Below are 20,939 nucleotides of genomic sequence, written 5' to 3'. Positions count from 1 at the left end.
ATATGCAAGAAAAATCAATTTAAGAAGCCATTAGCGGATCGGTGATTGGAAAACAGTTTTAAATTTCAGTTTGAACAAGGGTCGGGAAGATTCGTTCTTTTTATTATGGGTGGGTAGTGATGTTTTTTTTATTTCATGATTTCAAAAAGTTGTTTTTTTCAGCAATTTTAAAATTTTTCAAGATTTGCTGAAAGAGACGAATTGTACATAGGTACGCCGACAAATTTACGTCTATTCGATGAAATAAATTATTGGCTATTGTTTTTAGGGTTCCCTAAAATCGCTTTCAAGAATCTTTCAGTGCGCCACGTTATTTAGAAAGGTGTCATATGTGTTACGTATTGCGCTACACATAAGACACCTTTGTATTTGCCAAGTCACTTTCAGTTTCTTCAACAAAACTCTTTGCTAAGCATTTTCAACTTTGTTTTTATCAGCCAACAATTTTTACTGTTTATGCCATAAATTTTTCTATTAGCCGCACATTCGAATTCTACTTTTTAATTTTTTTTCATTTCAAATTGAATTGAAAGATGAAAGTGTTTAAAATGAAGGAGAATTTCAAAAATTTGTAAATAAATGGAAATTCATGTGTTGTAGTGTTGATGAATGGCATTTTAAACATGACAGCATTTCAAAATTAGTAGGTCCGCTGTTGGCGCTGTTGTTACCAAAAATTTGTGATTTTTCTATGTTGGGTATTGTGGAGACACCTTTACTTCCCATACTCAGCAAAACTGAAAATTATTTTCAGTTTTGCTGAAAATTGAAAGTGCTTGAATGAACCTACTATAATGTCCAAGTGTAATATAAAAAAGAATAACCAGATCGTAATTTCATTGCTATATGAAGTAGAACGAGCATAATCCAATTCCTGAGCTTACAGGAATGTAATTCTCAAATAGTTACTTTTGTTTGATTATATGAAAATTAAAAAAGAGTATTCTTTATCCAAAAATGGGGAACCCTATTGCCAGGTCCCGAGGACCTCGCTTGTTATTCTTGTGCTTTGATTTATGTTTACATCAAACATTTTGGTGAATCCATACCGATTATGTTTCGAACCTTTAGACCAATTTTTTCTGTACACTAATTTTTTCTCAGTTTAGTAAACAGAACTATATATTAAGTATTATTCAAAAAAGAACGGTTTCAGCACTTTGTAAATCGATTTATAAACCGCAAAAACTTTCTTGTAATCAGCGATTAGCTGATGGCTTGTTTTTTGTTTCGGCCTTAACGAGTGTATTCTTCGATGCTTCGACCCTTTCTGCTTCTGTGGATGAGATTATCAGCGGCGATATCAGCGGCGATATCAGTGGCGACGTAACCTTTTTTGGTGGGTATGGGTACCATTGGATTTTATCATCATCGCTATCGTCCAAATCAAACATAGGATTTACCCTTTTATTTTGCTCCTTCGAGAGCTTTGGCGACAACCGGCTTTTCTTGAGGGGTTTTTTGGCGATGGGTTTAGACGGAGATTTTTTCGTTTTTTTTGGTACGGTTCGCTTTTTCGATTCAGTTTTTGGTTTTTTAGACAAAATAAACTTGTTTTTTTCTAAACTTTTGCGTTTTTCGGCGGAGATGTACCTAGTAACATTGGAATTTTAAACTCACCGTTTAATCCCAAGGGTGGCCAGCTTGAGAGCCATAGGTGATTGTGGGAAGGACACAACTATTAAAAATTTCGGATTTGTGTTTGCGAACAAAATACGTTATTACCTATCATTGGAAGCCCTGGCTCTACCGAACTATTGATGAAATAATAGGACCTAAAATTTCATTGACTTGTTTGCAAAGAATATTTATTAATTTTTAAAGCGAAATCAAACCATTTTCTCATGATTTTTCATCTAGACAAGTCACAACATTTTTGAATTATTGTAACAATTTCTCAATAATTATTCATTTTTTTCCAACTTACCTGAGTAAGTCTCTGATTCTTCATTTTTTAGTCTCCCAGGCGGAGAGCTAAAATTTGTTTCAACTCCAGAGCTGTGGGACCGAAACGATCCCGAAACCGGAACCGATTGAATCCCGATTCAAATCCGATCCCAAAACCAATCCCGAAACCGAAACCGTTATTTTTCTTGATCCCAAAACCGAAAAAATCCCGAAACCGATATAATTTTGAACCCGAAACAATCCCGAAACCGAAACAAAATCGTTTTGGTTTCGGGATTTCAATTTTTGCCTTTTTTCCGCGATTTTATTATGAAAAATGGTCATTTTACATCATTTATTGTAAATCATTCAGATTAAAATAAAAATTACTCGACGAATTCAGCAAAACATGCTCTTAAAACGTTAAAATAATCACTCCATTGGATTTTTCACGTCAAAACCTCCCATTTTTTGGACCCCTGCAAGGTCTATTAGTGAATTTGGGCTTAAAATTGGTTGAAATGAAAATCCCGAAACCGAAACCGATTCAACCCGGAACCGAAACAAATTTTTCAATCCCAAAACGAATCCCGAAACCGAAATAAAAATTTGAATTACAAATCCCAAAACAAATTCAAACCCGAAATGAAAAAATTTCAATCCCGAAACCGAAATCCAATCCCGAAATCGTTTCGGTCCCACAGCTCTGTTCAACTCCCAAGGTGAGAAAGATTTCTGGCACAGTCTAGCACAATCACGGATTTCTCCATTTTTGAGAGAATTTAACGCATTTGAAAAACCCCTCATTTTCCAAACCAATATTTCCAATGTATAAAAAAAACACCGCACGAATTTTTTTTGAACCGTTCAACGCTAGATCGAAAGAGTAGGCAAAAATGTAATCAGCAGCCAACATTTCAAGTGCTAAAGTACTAAAGTGCATTTTTCAATTTTTGTTGAATTTTTGAACATCAAATTTGTGCCAAAGAAGAGAAAAAGAATTAAAATTTTACTAAATTAATCTAGAAAGCTGAAATTTGGGATTTACAATGTACATACCATATTTTCAACTTGCCAAATTGATTGTAAACTGTTTCAAACCGTTTTGAGCAGTGCTAAAGCCTACAGCAAATTTTTGAAATTTTGAATTCCCAAAAAATTTCATTAAATGCAGTTTGAAAAGCCGAAATTCATTCTGAAAATCAATTTCAATGCGCTACGAAGTCTACTGAAGGTAGATTTCAAGTCGTTTTGGAGCCTCCAACGGTTTTTAAAAAATTACTGGGGCCTTCGGCAGATTCCATAATATTTTACAAAGCAGAATTGGAAATCCGAAATTTACTCTGCACTCCAATTTCAACACGCCATCAAGTCGACTGCAGGAGGGTTCGAGTCATTTTGGAGGCTTCAAAGACTTTTTGAAAAGTCTTGAGTCCTTAGCAGATATTTAAAACTTGAAATTTTCACGAAATTTTTTTAAATTGCCAAGATTTAATCTGCAAATTAATTCCATTTGAAGTCGACTGCAGGTGGTTTCAAGTCGTTTTAGAGCTTCTAGCCATTTTTTGGAAATTCCAGTTTATTTTTCAAAAAATTCCATGAAATCTATCCGAATCAACTCTAGCACATACTGTGCAGAGTAAATTTCGACTTCCCAATTCCATTTATGTAATGACATTTGGTGGGATTTTCAAATTTCAAAAATCTACTATGGAGGCTCCAGTAATTTTCAAAAAGTCGGTGGAAGCTCCAGATCGACTTGAAATCCTCCTGCTGACAACTTGATAGCATATTGAAATTAGTTTGCAGAATGATTATTTCCACCAAAAATCTATATGAGGCTCCAACAATTTTCGAAAAGTCGTCGCTGGAGGTTCCAATATGACTTGAAGCCTCAAGCAGTCGACTTAATAGCGTGTTTAAGTTGGAGTGCGGATTAAATTTAGCAAGCTTCAAAAATCTGCTGGGTGCTCCAGAGCTGCTCAAAACGGGTTGAAACCGTTTCCAATCGATTTGGCAGGTTGAAAATAGATTATATCCCAAAGTTGAGCTTTCTAGATTAATTTAGTAAAATTTTGAATTTTTTTCTCTCTTTTTGACCCTAATTTGAATTTCAAAATTTCAGCAAAAATTGAGTTGTCCCAGAGAGTCGACGGTGGAGTGAGAGGGGGTGCAATTAACCCTTCTATCCATGCCAGGCTTATATAAAGTTTTGAAATGTAAACCCTGAAATATTTTCTTCTCTTGAAATCACAGACTCTGAAAAATTGGCCGTTGGTGGTATTTTTTCGTTAAAATATTTTCTACTTGTGATCTATTTCTTTTTTTTTCAACATGAGCTCTGAGAATTGTGAATTGATTTACTTAAAATATTTTCTACTTGTGATCTATTTCTTTTTTTTTCAACATGAGCTCTGAGAATTGTGAATTGATTTACTTACTGATGGTGACTTGAAAGTACAAACAGTAGGTTTGGTGGTGATAAATCTGAAGTATGTACGATCGAAAATGTGTTTAAAACTTGATTTCTTTGAACAGCAAACCCATCATGCTCAAGATGGGCGAAGTGTTCATTTATCTGTTTCAGTAATTCTTCTTGTTGTTCAAGTAAATTATAAATTCGTCAAAATATGAACAATTTCTCCCTCGATTGTTTAAAGAGTATGAGAATATTCCCGCAAATTACTTCAAAATTGAAAATTTTAATAATTTAATAAACAAAATACGGAATTAATACATATGCAATTACACTTCTATATGAACTATATAAAGGAAACAGAAATGAAGTAATATACGTGTAATAATTTTCACAAATTCGAAAACAAAACAAAAAGAAAACAGACGTATTCGAACGAAAGGAAGAAAAGAGAGAAAAAAAACACAAAAATACAGCCACTAAAATTACATTACAAGCTATGTACGTAGAATGTAAATCGTACGTCAACAGTGTGTTTGAACGATTAAAAATGATTAAAAATTGCAAATACATGGATAATTAGGTACATGAAATAATTTGACGATACGAGAAGAAAATTATACGAACATAAAACAGCAAAACATAGATGTATGAAAAATTCGCCGTCAATTTTTTTTTCTTTAATTTTTTTCCCCAATAAATCATTATTATGTAGGTACCTTAACGAATGAGATCAATATAATGCATTTATACGAAATTCAACTCGAAAAATTTTCCACTTGAAAAAAAAAACGAAAACAGAAAAAAATTTACCTATGTACAAAAAAAAAAAAAAAAACAATGAGAAAAAATACAAGCTAATAATTGCACTTTACATAACGTATCGCGGAACTGTTTCACGATACTTCGAATAGATAAATTCAACTTTGGCATATTATAACTGAGTGTGAAACAGTTCTCGTATGTATGACAATGCTATCGAGCAATAATGATACTTTACCTAGTAGGATGATGAAGGTAGAAGGTACGAGTATATCTTAATTTAAAATATAACTGTCAGAGGTCTTCTGAATTCAGCAGCGTTCGGCGTACTACTGGAACCTTGATGATAATGAGAATTATGATTTACATATTGCGACAAAGGTAAAAGACTCGGTACAGATGCGGTAGGCGAGTGCCAAGCCCCTGGCGACAGGCCACTGGATGACAGAGAAGACGAAGGAGATGGTTTAGGTTCGCTTTGATTTCGTTCAGCTTCCGTAACTCTGGGCGTATGCACCGATTGCTTGGACGCATCCGAAGAATTATACATTTTACCCAAGTCGAGCGGAGGGTATGGGAATTTCGAGTTGTTTTCCGACATGTAGCTTTTATTCGAGTCTACGTACATTTTGGATGATTCGAAGTAGGCTTTTGTAAAGGCCGGATCTAGATATCCGTACGTTTTGGAGGCTGACTCGAAGTATTTTTGGTCAGCCGAGTACATCGATAGGGCGAACGAGGTTTGAGGTAAATAAGGAGAACGGTATTTTTCGGCTGTCGATTCGAGCGTGTATTTCATCGCGTCTACGCTGTTCGCCACCTGTAACAAAAGAATCGGAAAATATTGACGTCAGAGACCTTTAAAATTTTGCGGTCATATCCCCATCAGGTGATGTTTTACGTGTGAAGTATACATATAATGACGTATAGGTATAATGCATGGGATGAAGTTTGTGTTTCATCTGGTTGTTGGTTGTTTAAACGATAAATTTTTCATACCAGCTGAAACGTATTACGACCATGTGTAATTACGCACGTGATTGGCGCACTTGCTCGAGAAAATGAGGCAAGAGAGTGAAAAAAAGCTAGCTAGATACACTCGTTTGTTGCATGGAAAACGCAATTTGACTGTAATGAGCTGATGAGAATTTACATCGAGTGTGTTGTCGTGTTTTACCTCCGCGTGATGTGCTAATTGAGTCATTAATGATGGAACGTTTGTACAGGTAACGCACCTTGGATGACATTGAACCACATTTTTTTCACTAGAGGTGTTTACTTAAAAATGTGTGTTTTTTCGAAGAATTTCGCGTTTTGTGTAAATTTTGTAGAATACTGATTTCGAGGGAATGTTTTGTTGCGATTTGAGAGCATTTTGTTGCGAGAGGAATCATTTTTTAAACCAAAATTTTTAGAAATTTTTTGGATTGGAATGTTAGATTTAAAGCTAATTCATCTCGAATTGAAAATATTTTGAATTTTTTTCTTGGCTAATTCTTTGACTTTGGAAATCTCTGTTTGGAGGAAAACTGGGGTTGGTCGAAAGAGCACCTCAGAAAACCCCCTATCCCCCAATTCTCAGCTGCTGAAGCAGATTTTTCGATTTTGAGTGAATTTTTGAAGTTTTTGTTACATTTACGGGTGTCTTAGGTAAAGAAGAAAGAGTTTAAAAAAATTGTTTTCTCTTCTATAATGATCTTCAGCAGATCTAGTTTTGGCCAAAGAGTGTGCGGTGTGTAATTAATATGTATCTCAATTGATTATGGTGGGGCGACATAGATTGATAGTGTACAAATGACTGTCATTGTATTACCATCTCTTTGGTACAATTTGAAATTCATGTCTTGAAACGATATCAAATGTTTATTTTTGAAATAAATTTTTCCACTGCAGGAAAAGTGCCACTTCCATAAGCTATGCAATAATTCTATTTAATATTTGCTGGAACTGCTGAACTGCTGGATTCTCCATTTTATCTCGGGGTACCTTACTATAAGGGCACATCAGCGGCATATTCCACTATAGGTATTACACATATAAGTGTAGTTTAAACAGAGCATATCTGGCTAAGAATGGCGAATCAGCCTCTAGCTAGGTTTTTTCAACTAACCAGTATTGGTCCTAGTGCTCTAAAACTCCTGCACTCCCTAATATCATCAGAAGCGATAAAATTGGCATTCTTGGAAGTTCTCCCACCGAATTTTTCCAAATTTGTGCAGATGCTAGACACTACGAATCACGATTTACGTTCAAGGGATCTGAAATTGGAAAATCGAATTATGAATTTCGGCTAACAGTAAGGGACGATACGGACGTGAAATTTAAAAGCAATGCCCGTCGATTGGCCGTTCAAAATTGGTTTCCGTTTCCAGGTTCGAACAACATAAAGGACATTTATAGCAATTTTTGGTAATTTTTTTCAAATTTATTTTCTTGACGAAATGTGCTGTGATATGCATGCTTTTTTTTCAATGGCAGTTTTAGTAATTTCCTTCAGAGATGCAATCGCCAAAAAAAAGTGCATATGGTATCTGTACAACATTTATTATTTCACAATTTTTTATGCACTCGTAGATGCAAAACCTTCAAAAATGCAGAAAAATTATTTTTTTCACGACTCTTCCCGCCTAAAGTGATTAATTTTGTTCGATAAATTTTTTCCTGACAATATATCTTGAAAGATACTCAAGTACGTGTAGGTATTGTGTATACTTAATCATCCTGAATTTGGAGTAAATTCGTCCATTTTTTCACGATTTTTATTTTATTTCAATTTAAAAAATTAAACCACCTAATTTTGAGAACCCCTAACGTTCCTTTCGGACAGTTTGGACAAATGGGAAATTTTCGAATTTTTCCCAACAACCTTCTGTTCTTGCTCGATCATCTTTGAAAACACCTTCGGCGATGTCGATTAGTTGCTGTTTGCAGTCTGCAGCATTATTGCAATATCGAAAATGGCGAAATGAAATGTACACAACATCATGCTTACGTAGGTGCTCTCGAAAGAATAGTTCTTTTCCTTTTATTTTACTGTGATTTTCTAACCAAATAGATACAGATGAATTACGATTGGCTTTTTTCGACGTGAACGTTACAAATAGCTCGGCTAGAAGGGTCTTACCAGACCCTGGCGGGAAAATGATTTTCCGAATTGGAAAATGATCGCATCTGATCAAAATGAACATAGAGGTTCCCAAAATGTTGTGATTCAATTTTTCAAATTAGAAATTTTGATACATGGAAGAATTCACGGATTTGTTCCAAACTTTGATTGATGGCGTAGTTTGGTGTCTTTCATGATAGGTAGGTACATTGAAACTGAAAAAGTAGGACCAAAATTATGCTTTTTAGGTGGGAAAAATGGTGAAAATCAGTTAATACATTCCTGAACAGGGTGTCCACTGGCAAGGAAAACAGAAAAATAGCTGGGATTTTGACAATTTCTTTGTAATAGCCAGGATTTTCCAAAAAAGTTCCTCTTAAATTTTCAATTTCATAATGCATTTTCCTTTTTTTTCTTGTTATTTTTTTCATTAAAAATTGTGGATTTCTACTTTTTGAATCATAAATTTTCGAAAGCTTTTGCTCGGGCTGAATTATTTTATTTTTCCTACATTATTTTGTTTGACAAATCTCTAATTAAACAAGTGGAATGTGAAAAGTGAAAATTGAAAAAAGCATTCAAATAGAAAATAATGGTCTTAATGAAAGTTTTGCACACATATACCTTAATTACCTACTCATAAAGACGTTATGAAAAAAAAAAACATTTCACGTAAGATATACATTTTTTGTGGTGGCACTTCTGAAGGAAATTGAAAAAATTTGGCTCTAGTTTGTCTCGATTCTCGAATTTAATTTTTTCAGCTTGAAACACTCAACTTTTCAATATTGAATCAGTGTTTTGAGATCAAAAATAATCTCTAAAAATTGGAAAACATTTCAATTTTCGTCAATTAAATGTAATATCAAATCGCGAATTTTTGAACCTTGTTCTCTGCTGTTGACCTCTTCCCGTCTCTCAAATTGATTTTATGGTAGTAAACCGGATAAAATTATGCTCTTGGAAAATTCGGATTATTCCTTTTGCAGTGTAAAAAAACTCAAAAAAGTTTTGGGCCTCCCAGCCGCCCGAGGAGCTGAGTCAAGGGTCCTCAAAATGGATCCATTTTTTAAAAGAAGTGTTGCTTTTGCCATTTTTGGGTACTGTCGCTTGTGCAGAAGTATGATCACCTTCCTGAAAACGTACGACGTGATGTGGGTTTCTGAACTTCCTAATCCATTGACTACTCATGTATATGTATAATACCACTGCCACCGAGAGACTTGAAGATTGGTGGATCGCAAATATTTCGATTTTTCATCAATTTTACGACGGTGTACTATGTGTTGTGTTCTATTTTCTATTATTAAAAATGTTGCTTGAGAAAAACCAACCTAAGATTCAATCTGATACTCTGATAACCGCTTGCTTTGCGATGATTCTTATGTAATCGTCATTAGGTAGATAGGTACTAGTAGTTATATTCATTCTACTGAATTCTTTTTCGATACCAGGTACAGATACTTTCATAACTTACTCTTAGATACAAACCAAGGTGCATTTCGCTGTCGAATTTTCTCTGTTCTGACTGTAGACAATATAGGTACCTAACATACGTATTTTTTTCACTTATTTTAGAGGGTGTTTGAATAAATCAAACCAAAAAAAGTGAATTTTGACTATTTTGATCAAAATAACAGTGTAAAGTGTGGTAATCGAGGTACATTTTTCGACCTACTGAGCACACAAATCAAGCATTAGTTTTTCCCAAAATGTAATTCTAATCGTGAGAAGTAGTTCCGTAAAATCAATAAGAAATCAAACTTTTTAAAATTCAACAATATTCAAGTCTCTTGTGGTACCTAGAGGATTAAAAATTGGATTGAATTGAAAAGTTAGATGTAATGGAAGTTCAATAACCCAGGTCATACATTTTTAGGGGGAAAGGGGGTTTGCACAGGTCGCAGTACCCTAACATGGCAATCAAACTACTCTTTTAAAATTATTTTACTTTGAAGACCTCTGGTTTTGACCTCTGCTCAACTAGATGGCTTGAAATTTTTCTGAGTAGTCTCTCACCAGTTTTCGTCGAAATGACATTTTGGCTACTTGAAGTGTATAGTAATGACAACTGACCATCCTTCAAACTGGTGTCCCACGTGGTTTTTCTGAGATTTCGATTTTTTTTAGTGAGAAATATACTCGTATAGGCTACCGAACTTTAAATTTCTAAACATTTTGCCACCGAATTCATTTGTTGGTTGAGATACCTCCGATTCATCCCAACCTTGCAAAAGTTTCACGGTGAAAGAGGCCTTTAAAATTCCCAAGTGACTCATCTCGCGAATATCGACATTTCTAGTGAAATGAGAAAAACCTATCACGCCCTCCGGAGGACCCGGAAGGGAAATTTTTAAAAAGGGTCGTGTAATTTCAACCTTCAGTCAACGAACTTTTTTGGTTTTAGAGAAGAATCTTGAGCCTGTGCAGCAGAGAGAGGTGGTTAAAGTTGAAAAATCGCTCCGATGGGTCACTTGGGAAATTCATTGACATGAGTTTTCTGAAAAAAATTGCTCATGATCTCTTTGAATCTGTTTACAGACGTAGATCGTAGGGTGTTCAAAAAAGTGCACGATTACTTACTGTGTTGACCTTTTGAAGCCTATGTTATTTCTCCGTTGATATACGAGTATATATTTTTTGATAAGGTTTTTATTGGTTTCGAAGACTGGAATCAAGACCATCTTGAACAAATTTTAATATATCCCTAAAAATTATACCAGAACAGAAAATCTTGCTGGTGGAATTGTATTCGTGCACAACTTCGTGTTTGAATTTTTGTCAGATGTATAGCTATAGTTATTACGAAGGGGGGGGGGGATGAAATGAAAAAATTAAAATAATGATAACTTGAAAAAAATGAAGAAAACAACATTGGTGAATTTTCAAACGTTACGAAATGAATGGATTAAATTCCGATACACTTGTCCCATATTTCGGACTCGTTTGACGCCTTCTATGTACATTGCAAGCATCGTATCTCATGAATGAGTTTGAAAAAAAAAGCACCATCTACAAAACCTATACACCATCAAATGTGTAAAATATTTCGTGTTTGTACACAGGATGAGGCAGATATGGCAAAATAAAAAAAATAAATATAATTTACTCCCGAAACGAGGAAAATATTATATAGGCATTGAAAAAGAAAAAAAAAGAAAATACACAACGCGGCGAAAAGGACATCATCGCTGATGCGGGGTAGCAAATAAGAAGGAAGAGTGCAGCCTGATTCTGGAGATGATAGCGGGGACTTTGAATTTGGAATATATTTCCATAAATAAATATTAAATAAATAAAAAGAACAATTTAGCCGGGAAAAGTTAAAAGAAGACGTGAATAGAGCGACAGAGAGAGCGAACCAGAGAAGTGGGAGGTTTAATAAAACATAATGGAAGACACTTTGTCACGGGACACTGATCAGCGACTATAGAGTGTACAGAATTATAGGAATTATATGCTGTATATTCGGCGGAGTTGCTTCTTTTAATGCCTTGCGAGGCATCAACGATAATATTTTAGGATTGCCGTATGTATGCTACTATAGATAGATACATAGATACACCATCCACCACTGTCTTATAACTATACCGTAGAATTCGCCCGTTTCTGTGCAGTAGAACTTGTCTCAAAGACACGCCTTACTTTTATACGTACGCCATACCCGAAGTATTTTTCAACCGGATATCTTATATCATATCAATAATATGGAATTTTTTCCATATTGCTTCCAACAATGGAAAAAATATCGCTTTTACTAACAATATTCTTTTTCTTCGCGTATACTCGTAGTATACCGTTCGTTTTCTATTAAATTGTGTAAGTATATTTTCTGTCTCTGTAGAGCAGTGTTTTGCTCTCTTACTCGATCTGACTCTCTCTCACTTCTGTATGTGGAAGCAAACACACGACGAGATGAACTGATTGAGTCTGTGTTGTTTGGCGAGGGATGAGGAAGTGGAAGATGAAACGAAGGGGAATGGGGTGAATGTTATTTAGGAAATATCGACGGTGAATTAAATAATGTACAGTGTACAGGTTGATTTCCATCACTGTTGAAAGTGAGAGTGGTATTGGGAAAATCGAGACTTGATTGAAGGCACGTGTGAGAAGTTGAAATCTTTTTCGGTAGCTGTTTTGAAAATTGAAAGAGAACAATATTATAAATATTGCAAAATTGGCTGCACTTTCCAGAAAATCGAGAAAAAATGAAGAATTACTTCCTTATTTTTGACCCGAAGAACTAGATTAATTTAAATAAAGTAATTCTCCAAAAATAAACTCTAGCACCTAAAATTTTAGCTGGAGGATTTGTTCTTTTGATCTACTCTTAGTTTTCATTCAAAACGTGGGGCTGTGAGGTCAGAAGGTTCCCTTTGTCAGATTAATGTTTTCGAGATGTCTTTTTTCTTCTATGATTAAACTTTACAATTTTGTAGATATAAATGACGAGTTCTCTTGGAAGAGATTTATTTGTATATTGGCACCCTGCGATTTGAATGAAACCCAAGGATATCAAAGAAGTATGTTTGAAACCCCTCGTAATCAAAATTTCAAGTGCTGAAGTTCATTTTTGAATTCTTACTAAATTTTTGAAAATTTTCAAAGTGAAAAAAAAACTGTTTCTATGGATGATTTTTTTTCAACTTTTTCGTGAATTATAATTAAGTATATATTTTTGAGATAAAATAAACCACTTTGAATACTTTTTCCAATCGAAAACCGCCAGTTTTCTGACACTCTAGAGCCCCCAGCGAGTCACTACTATTCTCCAGAAATTTCAAATTGCACTGAAAGTGGATGAAGGGCCAAAAATGAACTTCGACTGATGCTTATTGATGGGCACTCTCTTGATTGTTTAAAGTGCAAAAAAATTACTTCCTAATAATTTTTTGAAAACCCTACTGCAATCACGTTTTTAAAATATTTTTGAAGAAATATCCTGTCAATGAACTTTATTTTAATTAAAGAATGCCAATCAGAGATCAGTATTATGTATGCATGTTCACGTGGATGATTTTTTTGATTTCTAAGTGTTTTACTCAAAATCAATAAAGACTGTATTATGCATCATCTTTGAGTTTATGCGATTGGCTAGCTTATGCTTTAAACATTTTAGCAAAGATACTACATCTTTTCGAAGGAAAAATACTTGGCATCTGGAACTGGATGGATTCTTTTGAGCAATATGCAAAAACCCTCTTGCAATCAGTGATTTACTGGTGACTCATTACAGTTAGAAGCTGGTTTCAAAGTGTCTACTGGCAAGAAAAAGGCGAGAAAGTTAGAAAAAGGCGAGAAATTCGCTTGGGTGGCAAGAAAGTTAAAAAATAGTATAGAAATTCCTTTGAAAAGCAAGAAAATTTCCAAAAATTCACATCAAAAATCTCTGAAAAGTTGAAGTTATCCCACCAAAATTTCAAGTTTTTATTTTGTTAAAATTGATGTTGTTCTACTTTTCGAATTGAAAATTTTCCAAAAATTTTGCCCTCGCTTCGCTCGGGCCATTCAAAATGGTATTTTCAAAACTTTTAAGAATTCAAAAATTAAACAGGAAAGTTTTGATTTCCAGGTAATACCCAAACCATTTGAAAAGTGCAAATTTTTCATTTTCTGAACAGAACGACTAACTTATCAAAATTGTTGATGTTATTGTGCTCCGATGAAAATGTAAAATAAAGCATACAAAATGGTCGTCTTTTCGTTTTTCACACCAATTTTTTCAACAAATTTTCGCTCTCGCTTCGCTCGAGCAGTAATTTTACCTCCATTTCAATAAAATGATCATTCATTGTGAAAGGTTTTCTGAAAACAACCTAAAATGTCGATTTTTCGTGTCTAAAATTCTGATTTTTCTCTCACCTCAATCACAAATAAAAATATACCTAAGCTCTTTCATGGTTTGATCCTGTAATTGTACATATATGTCACTGGTATTCAGTACGTTAAAAGTTTGATTTTTGTCGGAAAAATGGCATCATACTCCCCCTCGCCCTCCCACAAATAACATGACTTCAATCCGCATTCGAGTTTACTTTTTATTTTGTTACTGTTATCATCATAGAATTGAATTCACTTCAGTAGACTTGCCTCAACGTTTGTTTTTATTACGTTTTTTTATTACTATTTTTTCATTTGAGAAATTAATTCACTTCTCTGCTTTGAAGAATAAATTTTTGAGAAATTTTGTTGGGGGGGGGGGTTAGAAGGGTTAGCGGAGATTATCTATGCGTGATAAATATGAAGAGGAGTAAGAAATTTCATTTTTGGAAGCAAGAAAAAAGCAAGAAAAAGGCGAGAAATTCGCTTTTCTGATTTTAGTAGACACTCTGGTTGTAGTTAACTGCAGTACCTATTGTTAGGATAAATTTAAATAGGTATCTAATATTTTTTATTCATTTGAACTATTGAACCCTTAAAAAAATGTCTCCATTTTTGCAAATGAAAATGATTACGAAGTTTGAAAAATCCTTATTGAAATAGCTTTTCTGAAATTTTTCAATTTAAGAACTCGAAAATTGACTTTATTGCTTGAATTTTTTGGTTATGGGAGTTTTACGATAATACTCTTCTAATCTAGATTGATTTTGTCAAACCGCAGTTCAAAATGTGCCCCACTAATCTTCAATACCGTCACCGAACTCTTGTGTCGGCGAGGAATCATCTCCCATAAACATTTTTGCAGTATTATAGAAAAAAAATTTGAAAAAATTGGTAGATTTCGTGATGAAAAATAATTACTAGGTAATCAAGTTATTCTACCAATTTTTTCCGATTTTCTCTATATACTTCATAAAATACTTGGTTTTTTAATGATTTTTTTAAAATTAGTTTGTGATGAAATTTTTTTCAGCAGGTAATTTTCACCAACGAAGAATTCACCTCTAAAAGAGAATTCACTGCGAGGAATTTCGCGCCTGATTCTCCTAAAGGTTCCTTTTCGAAGATAAAAAATGCAAAAAAAAAAAAGTCATTTGTCTGAAACAAATATTAGGATACAGATTTTGGTGTATTCTGATAAGAAATTTCTCCTCCTTTCTCCTATAGTTTTTTTTTTCTTGGTAAGTTGCTTAGTTTTACATACCGCAGTTTCCGAGTTCTTTGTTTTAAAAGAAGTGGGGATAATCGCAACAGCTTTGAACAGATTTTTCTCAGAAGTTGAATTTTTAAAAATTGAACTTTGAAAGTTCCTAGCAAAACGAAAGTGAATAAAGTAGTCACACTTTTACTTCAATTCAGCAGGATTTAATCTAGTATGGCTCCATGTTCAGCTCGATGAAAAAATTCAATTGAATTTTCTATTTGAATTGGGCTATCTACCATAATATAATTTTGGACAAATTATGAGCAGTGGCGTCGCTAGCCAATCTAAACAGGTGTGCCAATTTTCAAAATTATGAAACCAAGTCGTGAAATTTCCACCACCCCCCTCCCCCTCTTCTCACCGAAATTCTAATTCTGACCCAACAATGTTTTAAAAATTAAAGTAAGAAAAATGATGTTGATGCATCAAGAAATGAAATTAAAATTATTCATTTAAGAATAATTTTTGGTTTTAAAAAACAAATTTTTTGAATTAAAGGAACAACAAAACAGAAGAAAACTACAATTTACAACTTCGAATTTGATTAGCCTAAGAATTCGTGGTAAACAATATTTTTTGGCAAATAATATGTAGGTATTAGAGACCTATTACCTAATCTTATAATTGAAAAACAGAAAATTAAAATTAAAAAGTACCTATTAGGTATCAAGTAATACCTAAGTTTTTAAACGTCGGGACTTCATGATTTGAAAGACATTCACAGCATCCACAACGTCAACATTACGTGTATCTTCTTGCTCAACATTAAATACAGTATAAGTAAAGTATTGAGCCTCGGCTGGGTCATTGTAGATCGTATTTTAGTTTTTACTAAAACTAATTTAGAAAACACTCTTTCCACGCATGCCGTAGAAATCGGAATGGTAGCATAGAACATTAAACAAGTCACAATGTTGGGATAAATTTTACGTAGTTTAGGATTTGCTTTGAAAATATCGATGACATCTATGAGGTATATATTATAAGGCCTAACAATAACAATAAAAAAATCTGGAACTTTTTTGAGACATTAGGAAGAGTGATTTTTTTCATAGGTACATAGTACCTATTATGTGAAAAGGATATAGTAAGTATTTCAGATTGTTTGCGAAAAAAAAAATAAAAGTTACAAAATGGTTTATTTTGGATATTTATATCTCCAGAAAATTCGGTTTCTGCTTTCATTATAATGCAGAAAGTGTTCAATATTCCATTTTAAGGTCTACATATTTTCATCCGTCGCGTCGTTTCTTACGTTAGTGCTCAGGTGTTGTTTAATTTGAGTTTTTGTATTGGACACCATAACACCTCAGCGTTAATCAACCATTCTTTGGTGGGACTGAGGACAGGGACACCCTGTTCTGCACTGTCTCAGTCTCTCAGTATAGTATGTATTTGAAATTTTGAATGTTGTGTGACCCTAACTTGTGAGGCTGTGACTCTACCACTTCTCAAATACATAATTTCATCAAGTTTTCTCAAAATCAGGTTCAGGTTGAATACTCGTACATATTAGATCTACTCTCGCTTTCACAATTTTTGCTGAAATCCATTTGAATTTAAACAAAGAGCAAAGTTGACCATCAAATACGGACATTGCGAATATCAACTTGTGCTTTTCCGTTTCTAAAAAAAAATCTCTTTGTGATGAAATGTGTCACCAAGGGAATGCTGTGACATCTCGATCATCTAATTGTTACGGCAACTGTACCCTCATTAGAGTCAAAAGGCCAATAAGTATTATTCTTGTTTACAAACCAAGTGTAATTTTTCAATTGGGTGATTAATTAATATATTAGGTAACTTCCGGAATTAAAGTTCCTGTATTCATATCAAGAATAAAACTACACTTGAGAAAAAGGAAGTGTGGAAGCTACATATAATGCTGATTATGTGTCTTGCATCAAATCACACATTTTTCTCTTATACCTTGAGGCTTGGTTAGTGTATTTTATAGACAATCATCAAAGTGAATATTCTTATCATTATCTACCAGTATTGAAAGTATAAATTTTGTTATTTACCTGATTATGCTGAGCGGCATGTGCTGTGATTGCATTATGTTGGGCGGCAACGGCGGCTGCAGCCGCCATACTGGCTGCTCCTAAGGAACCATAAGCGGCTACTGTGGCTGCAGGTGAATAGTAACGTCCCATTTGAGCGGCTGCCGGCGATATTCCAGCTGCTGAAATGTTATTAAGCGTTAATAAACTGGTATTATTTAATTAGTGCGATGAAATACCCCATTACTGTTGTAGCTGTAGCCGGCATAAATTTATGTGGATGTAAAGTTAAACTGTGGAAGTCGTTGGGTTGGGTCTCTAAATGGCGTCTTATTTTATGTGTTTTTTGCTGTATGATGGCATTTTTTTACGGGAGGGTAGGGAGTGTCATCACTCGTCGCATTCTAGTGGATTTTGATCGAAGTTGCGAAGATTTATTTTTATACCTGCGAATCGTCCTTACTGTTTAAACTTGACGAGAAAATTTTTTGAATTTTTTAGGGCTACTTATTTCTTCCCATGGATGGATAATTATATTCTGTGAAGAAACGATGTATTACTTGTTTCAACTGAATTGATTTGTGTTTACTTGTTTGTCAAAATATTTTGAAAATATGGGTTATTTTATTCAAAAAAATTACAACGTCTCTTTGTTTTTATACCTATTGTTTACCTAGTGATGATAGTGATCAATTCTAAATTTGTAAAATGCTTTTGACACTGGCTCAACTGTTGCATTGGTCATTACTCATTAGCCTCTTTTTTGGGAGGAAGCTCCTGTGAATGGATGAATACAGGATGCCTAGTGAGTGGTCAGCAAAACCTCAGATTTGGATACAACCGGGTACCGCTGCTTAAAAAAATGTTATGTAAAGGTGTTGCCTATCTTTGAATTTGAAAGGGAATTTTTTTTTCGAAACTAGCGGTCGAAATTCATTTTTGACCTTGGGAGTGGGTAGGACGTTGAAAACTAAACAAATCCTCACAATTATGACTTTTTGTTCAACTTGTTAATTGAAGGCACTATGAATGAATTTCAATAATTATTTCAAAAAAGTAGCAATGAAAAAAAAAATATTGCGGAAAAGAATAGTGCGTTTAAAAATGAACAAATGTTGTTATGATCAATTTTTTTCCAACTCAAAAATTTATAAAGTAAGTGTTTGGAATTTTTAAATTAATAATTTAGTGAAAGTTTTCGTAATAAATTTACCAACTTTCATGCTCTTAAATCTTTTTAAATTTCGGAGTTGGAAAAAAATTCATCATAACAAAATTTGTTCATTTTTACGTATAAACGTACTATTTTTTTCCGCAATTTTTTTTTTCATTGCTAATTTTTGAAATTGAAATTCATTCTTAGCCCTTTCAATCTGTAAGGTCGTCTAAAAGTCGTGATGCGTGATTTTGTTTAGGTATCGATGTTCTACCCATTACCCAAGGTCAAAAAATGGATTTTGACTGTTGGTTTCGAAGAACGCTATTTGCACCTTCAAATTTGATGATCGACAACACCTTTATCTAACCTTTTTTTATTGGTACCCGGTTGTAACAAAATCCGAAGTGTTACTGACCTTCATCTGTCTGGACAGTGGACACCCTGCAGTATATTTAATGGAAACTCTTGAACATTGCAGCGCCAGCTTCGCCTTCGTTTCTGTTAGATTAATCATCCTTCTAGGATGTCATAAAATTCCCAGGAAGTGAAGTTGTATTTGTTGTCGATAAACGTTAAAACCCCTTGAAAAAATTAGTTTCTGAGAATTTTAGAATTAAATTTTTACCTACGCTCGTCGCTCATATTGTCTCTTTCTTTCTCAAAAAAGTATATATAGGTATATTACAGCAAGGGTGGTGAATAAAATGACAATTTTAATCATCCAATTGAAAAATAAGTCAATGAGTAATTGAGTAAGTTATGTATTCGATTTTAAACTTTGAAAAATCTCAACTACCTAGTTACCTACAGCGATTTTCAAGAAAAGAAAAAAATGCTAGTGGGATGAAATTTGCTTTGTTGAAAAAATCCGACTTGCTCCACTAAGGTGGTAAGTAATTGTTTTATTTCAAGGTTTCAAGGGGGGGGGGATCCTTCTATCCCCCCGGTCTAGTGTTGGATCAAGATTCGAAATGTAAAAGATTCTGAGGTGACGTGCTCCTGTTACCTGAGCTAAGTAGTACATACCTAGCAGTATTTGGTTGTCATTTATAGGTGTTGAATGAAAGTAACATTGCATGGAAACTCTTTTATCTCAAATCGGTAATTTAATTTTTCTCATTCGAAAAAGTAGATTTTTTCTATTGATTTGTTAATGTTTCCAGTAAAACAACATTAGGTACTTTTGATGTCAGAAGTCAATTTTTTCTACTCTTTAATTTGGTCAGAGAATTGAAAAGGAAAATTATTTGACCCGAGCTACACGAAGGCGAAAACTTTTTGAAAATCCAAGAAGTAAAAACCCACGGTTTTTGGTAATTCTTTGATTTTTGCAACCCAACTTTTTCCAACTCATCCAATTTATCCCCAAAATTCTCAAATTTTTGCCAACGTTTCTCTATCTGGAGCGGGAGACCACCCCCTCCCCCTCTCCGTTCGGCACGTGCCTCTGTAGTGAATACTAAGCTTATTTGAAAATTACAAATTCAGTTGAATTCAATCCAGGCAATTCTTTTCATTTTATTTTTTATTTACCTATTTCTAAACTCGACAAAAAATCGAATATCTTTCAAGTTTTAAATTTCAATTGAAGAATGAGAAATGCATTTTCTTAGTGTGCTCAATAAGTAGTACATATAAGCCTAATGTAGGCCGAAATGCTCAGTGCTTGGTTATGATATGATGTCAAAGTAGAAACGAAGAAAAATTTCAAAAGCTACCAAAAGCAAAATCTCTCTTGCAATTAGTGAATATACACAAGTAGCTTTAAAATAATTATATGGCGTACCTATTTAAATTTTGGTTAAATAACTTCAAATCTCATCTGGGTAGTGAAAAGTCGAAGCAAAGAAATTGAAATTCTCACCGCGGTCTTTGTGTGTTCGTTGCACAATTATTTTCACTAGCTGTCTCGAAAAAATGCCACCCCTTCCCTCTCCAAACGAAAAAATTTTCCGAAGGATTGCCCAAGTTCTAAATGTATCTACTTATCTATCTACCAATATTTTTTATATCATTACCCAGATCTGATCTGCTTTCATTCGTTCTCTATAAAAATTCTATAATTGCCGATTGTTTAAACGAATGTGCGTCTAATAGATTAATGACTAAAAATTACACGTATTTATTCAACTATCGTGTCGCTGCAAGTACACAGTACACACTGTACACAGACATACTCGTAAAATATTTTGTCTACCACACAATGGATATTATTGAAATTCGCATTATTCTTTTTAAAACGCATATACTATTCACGCATCGATGTAATAATAAAGCGCGTTAAAAAATAACGTTTCATTAAATACCAGATAATGTATGATCAATCAAATGAAAATATGAATAGCGTGCGCGTTACATTACATTAAAGATATTGTTAAAGCGGCATCGGAATATTTCACATTGACGCACGAATGTCGAATATTGTCGATCAAATCGTTCGGAAAACATTCATTAACGAGCCGGAGGCGATTTACTATAATACATGGTTCTTGTGTGTGTGTGTGTGTGAGGTATTCATCAGC

At 34.0% G+C, this 20,939-nt stretch overlaps 2 protein-coding genes across 4 annotated transcripts in view; one reads left to right on the top strand and one right to left on the bottom strand.

Annotated features, from left to right (window-relative positions):
* LOC135833287 (uncharacterized) overlaps positions 1-20,939 on the top strand; it is a 263,254-nt gene that overhangs the window by 114,895 nt on the left and 127,420 nt on the right. The gene's annotated exons all lie outside the window — the stretch shown is intronic.
* The window catches only part of LOC135833285 (transcription factor Sox-3-like), a 66,578-nt gene continuing 50,327 nt past the window's right edge, over positions 4,689-20,939 (bottom strand). Inside the window, exons 4-5 of one of the 2 annotated variants that reach the window (XM_065347005.1) lie at positions 17,280-17,437; positions 4,689-5,885 (exon numbers count right to left, since the gene is read on the bottom strand). In XM_065347005.1, coding sequence (XP_065203077.1) covers positions 5,346-5,885; positions 17,280-17,437 — 698 coding nt within the window. In that variant the 3' untranslated portion in view covers positions 4,689-5,345. Of the gene's footprint in view, positions 5,886-17,279; positions 17,441-20,939 lie in introns of both variants that reach the window. The other variant, XM_065347004.1, reaches the window with a different exon arrangement.

This window comes from Planococcus citri, chromosome 1 (genome assembly GCF_950023065.1).
Source record: "Planococcus citri chromosome 1, ihPlaCitr1.1, whole genome shotgun sequence".
Classification (NCBI taxonomy): domain Eukaryota; kingdom Metazoa; phylum Arthropoda; class Insecta; order Hemiptera; family Pseudococcidae; genus Planococcus; species Planococcus citri.
The sequence above is the reverse complement of the archived record's forward strand: the minus strand, read 5'-3'. Positions and strand labels throughout refer to the sequence as shown.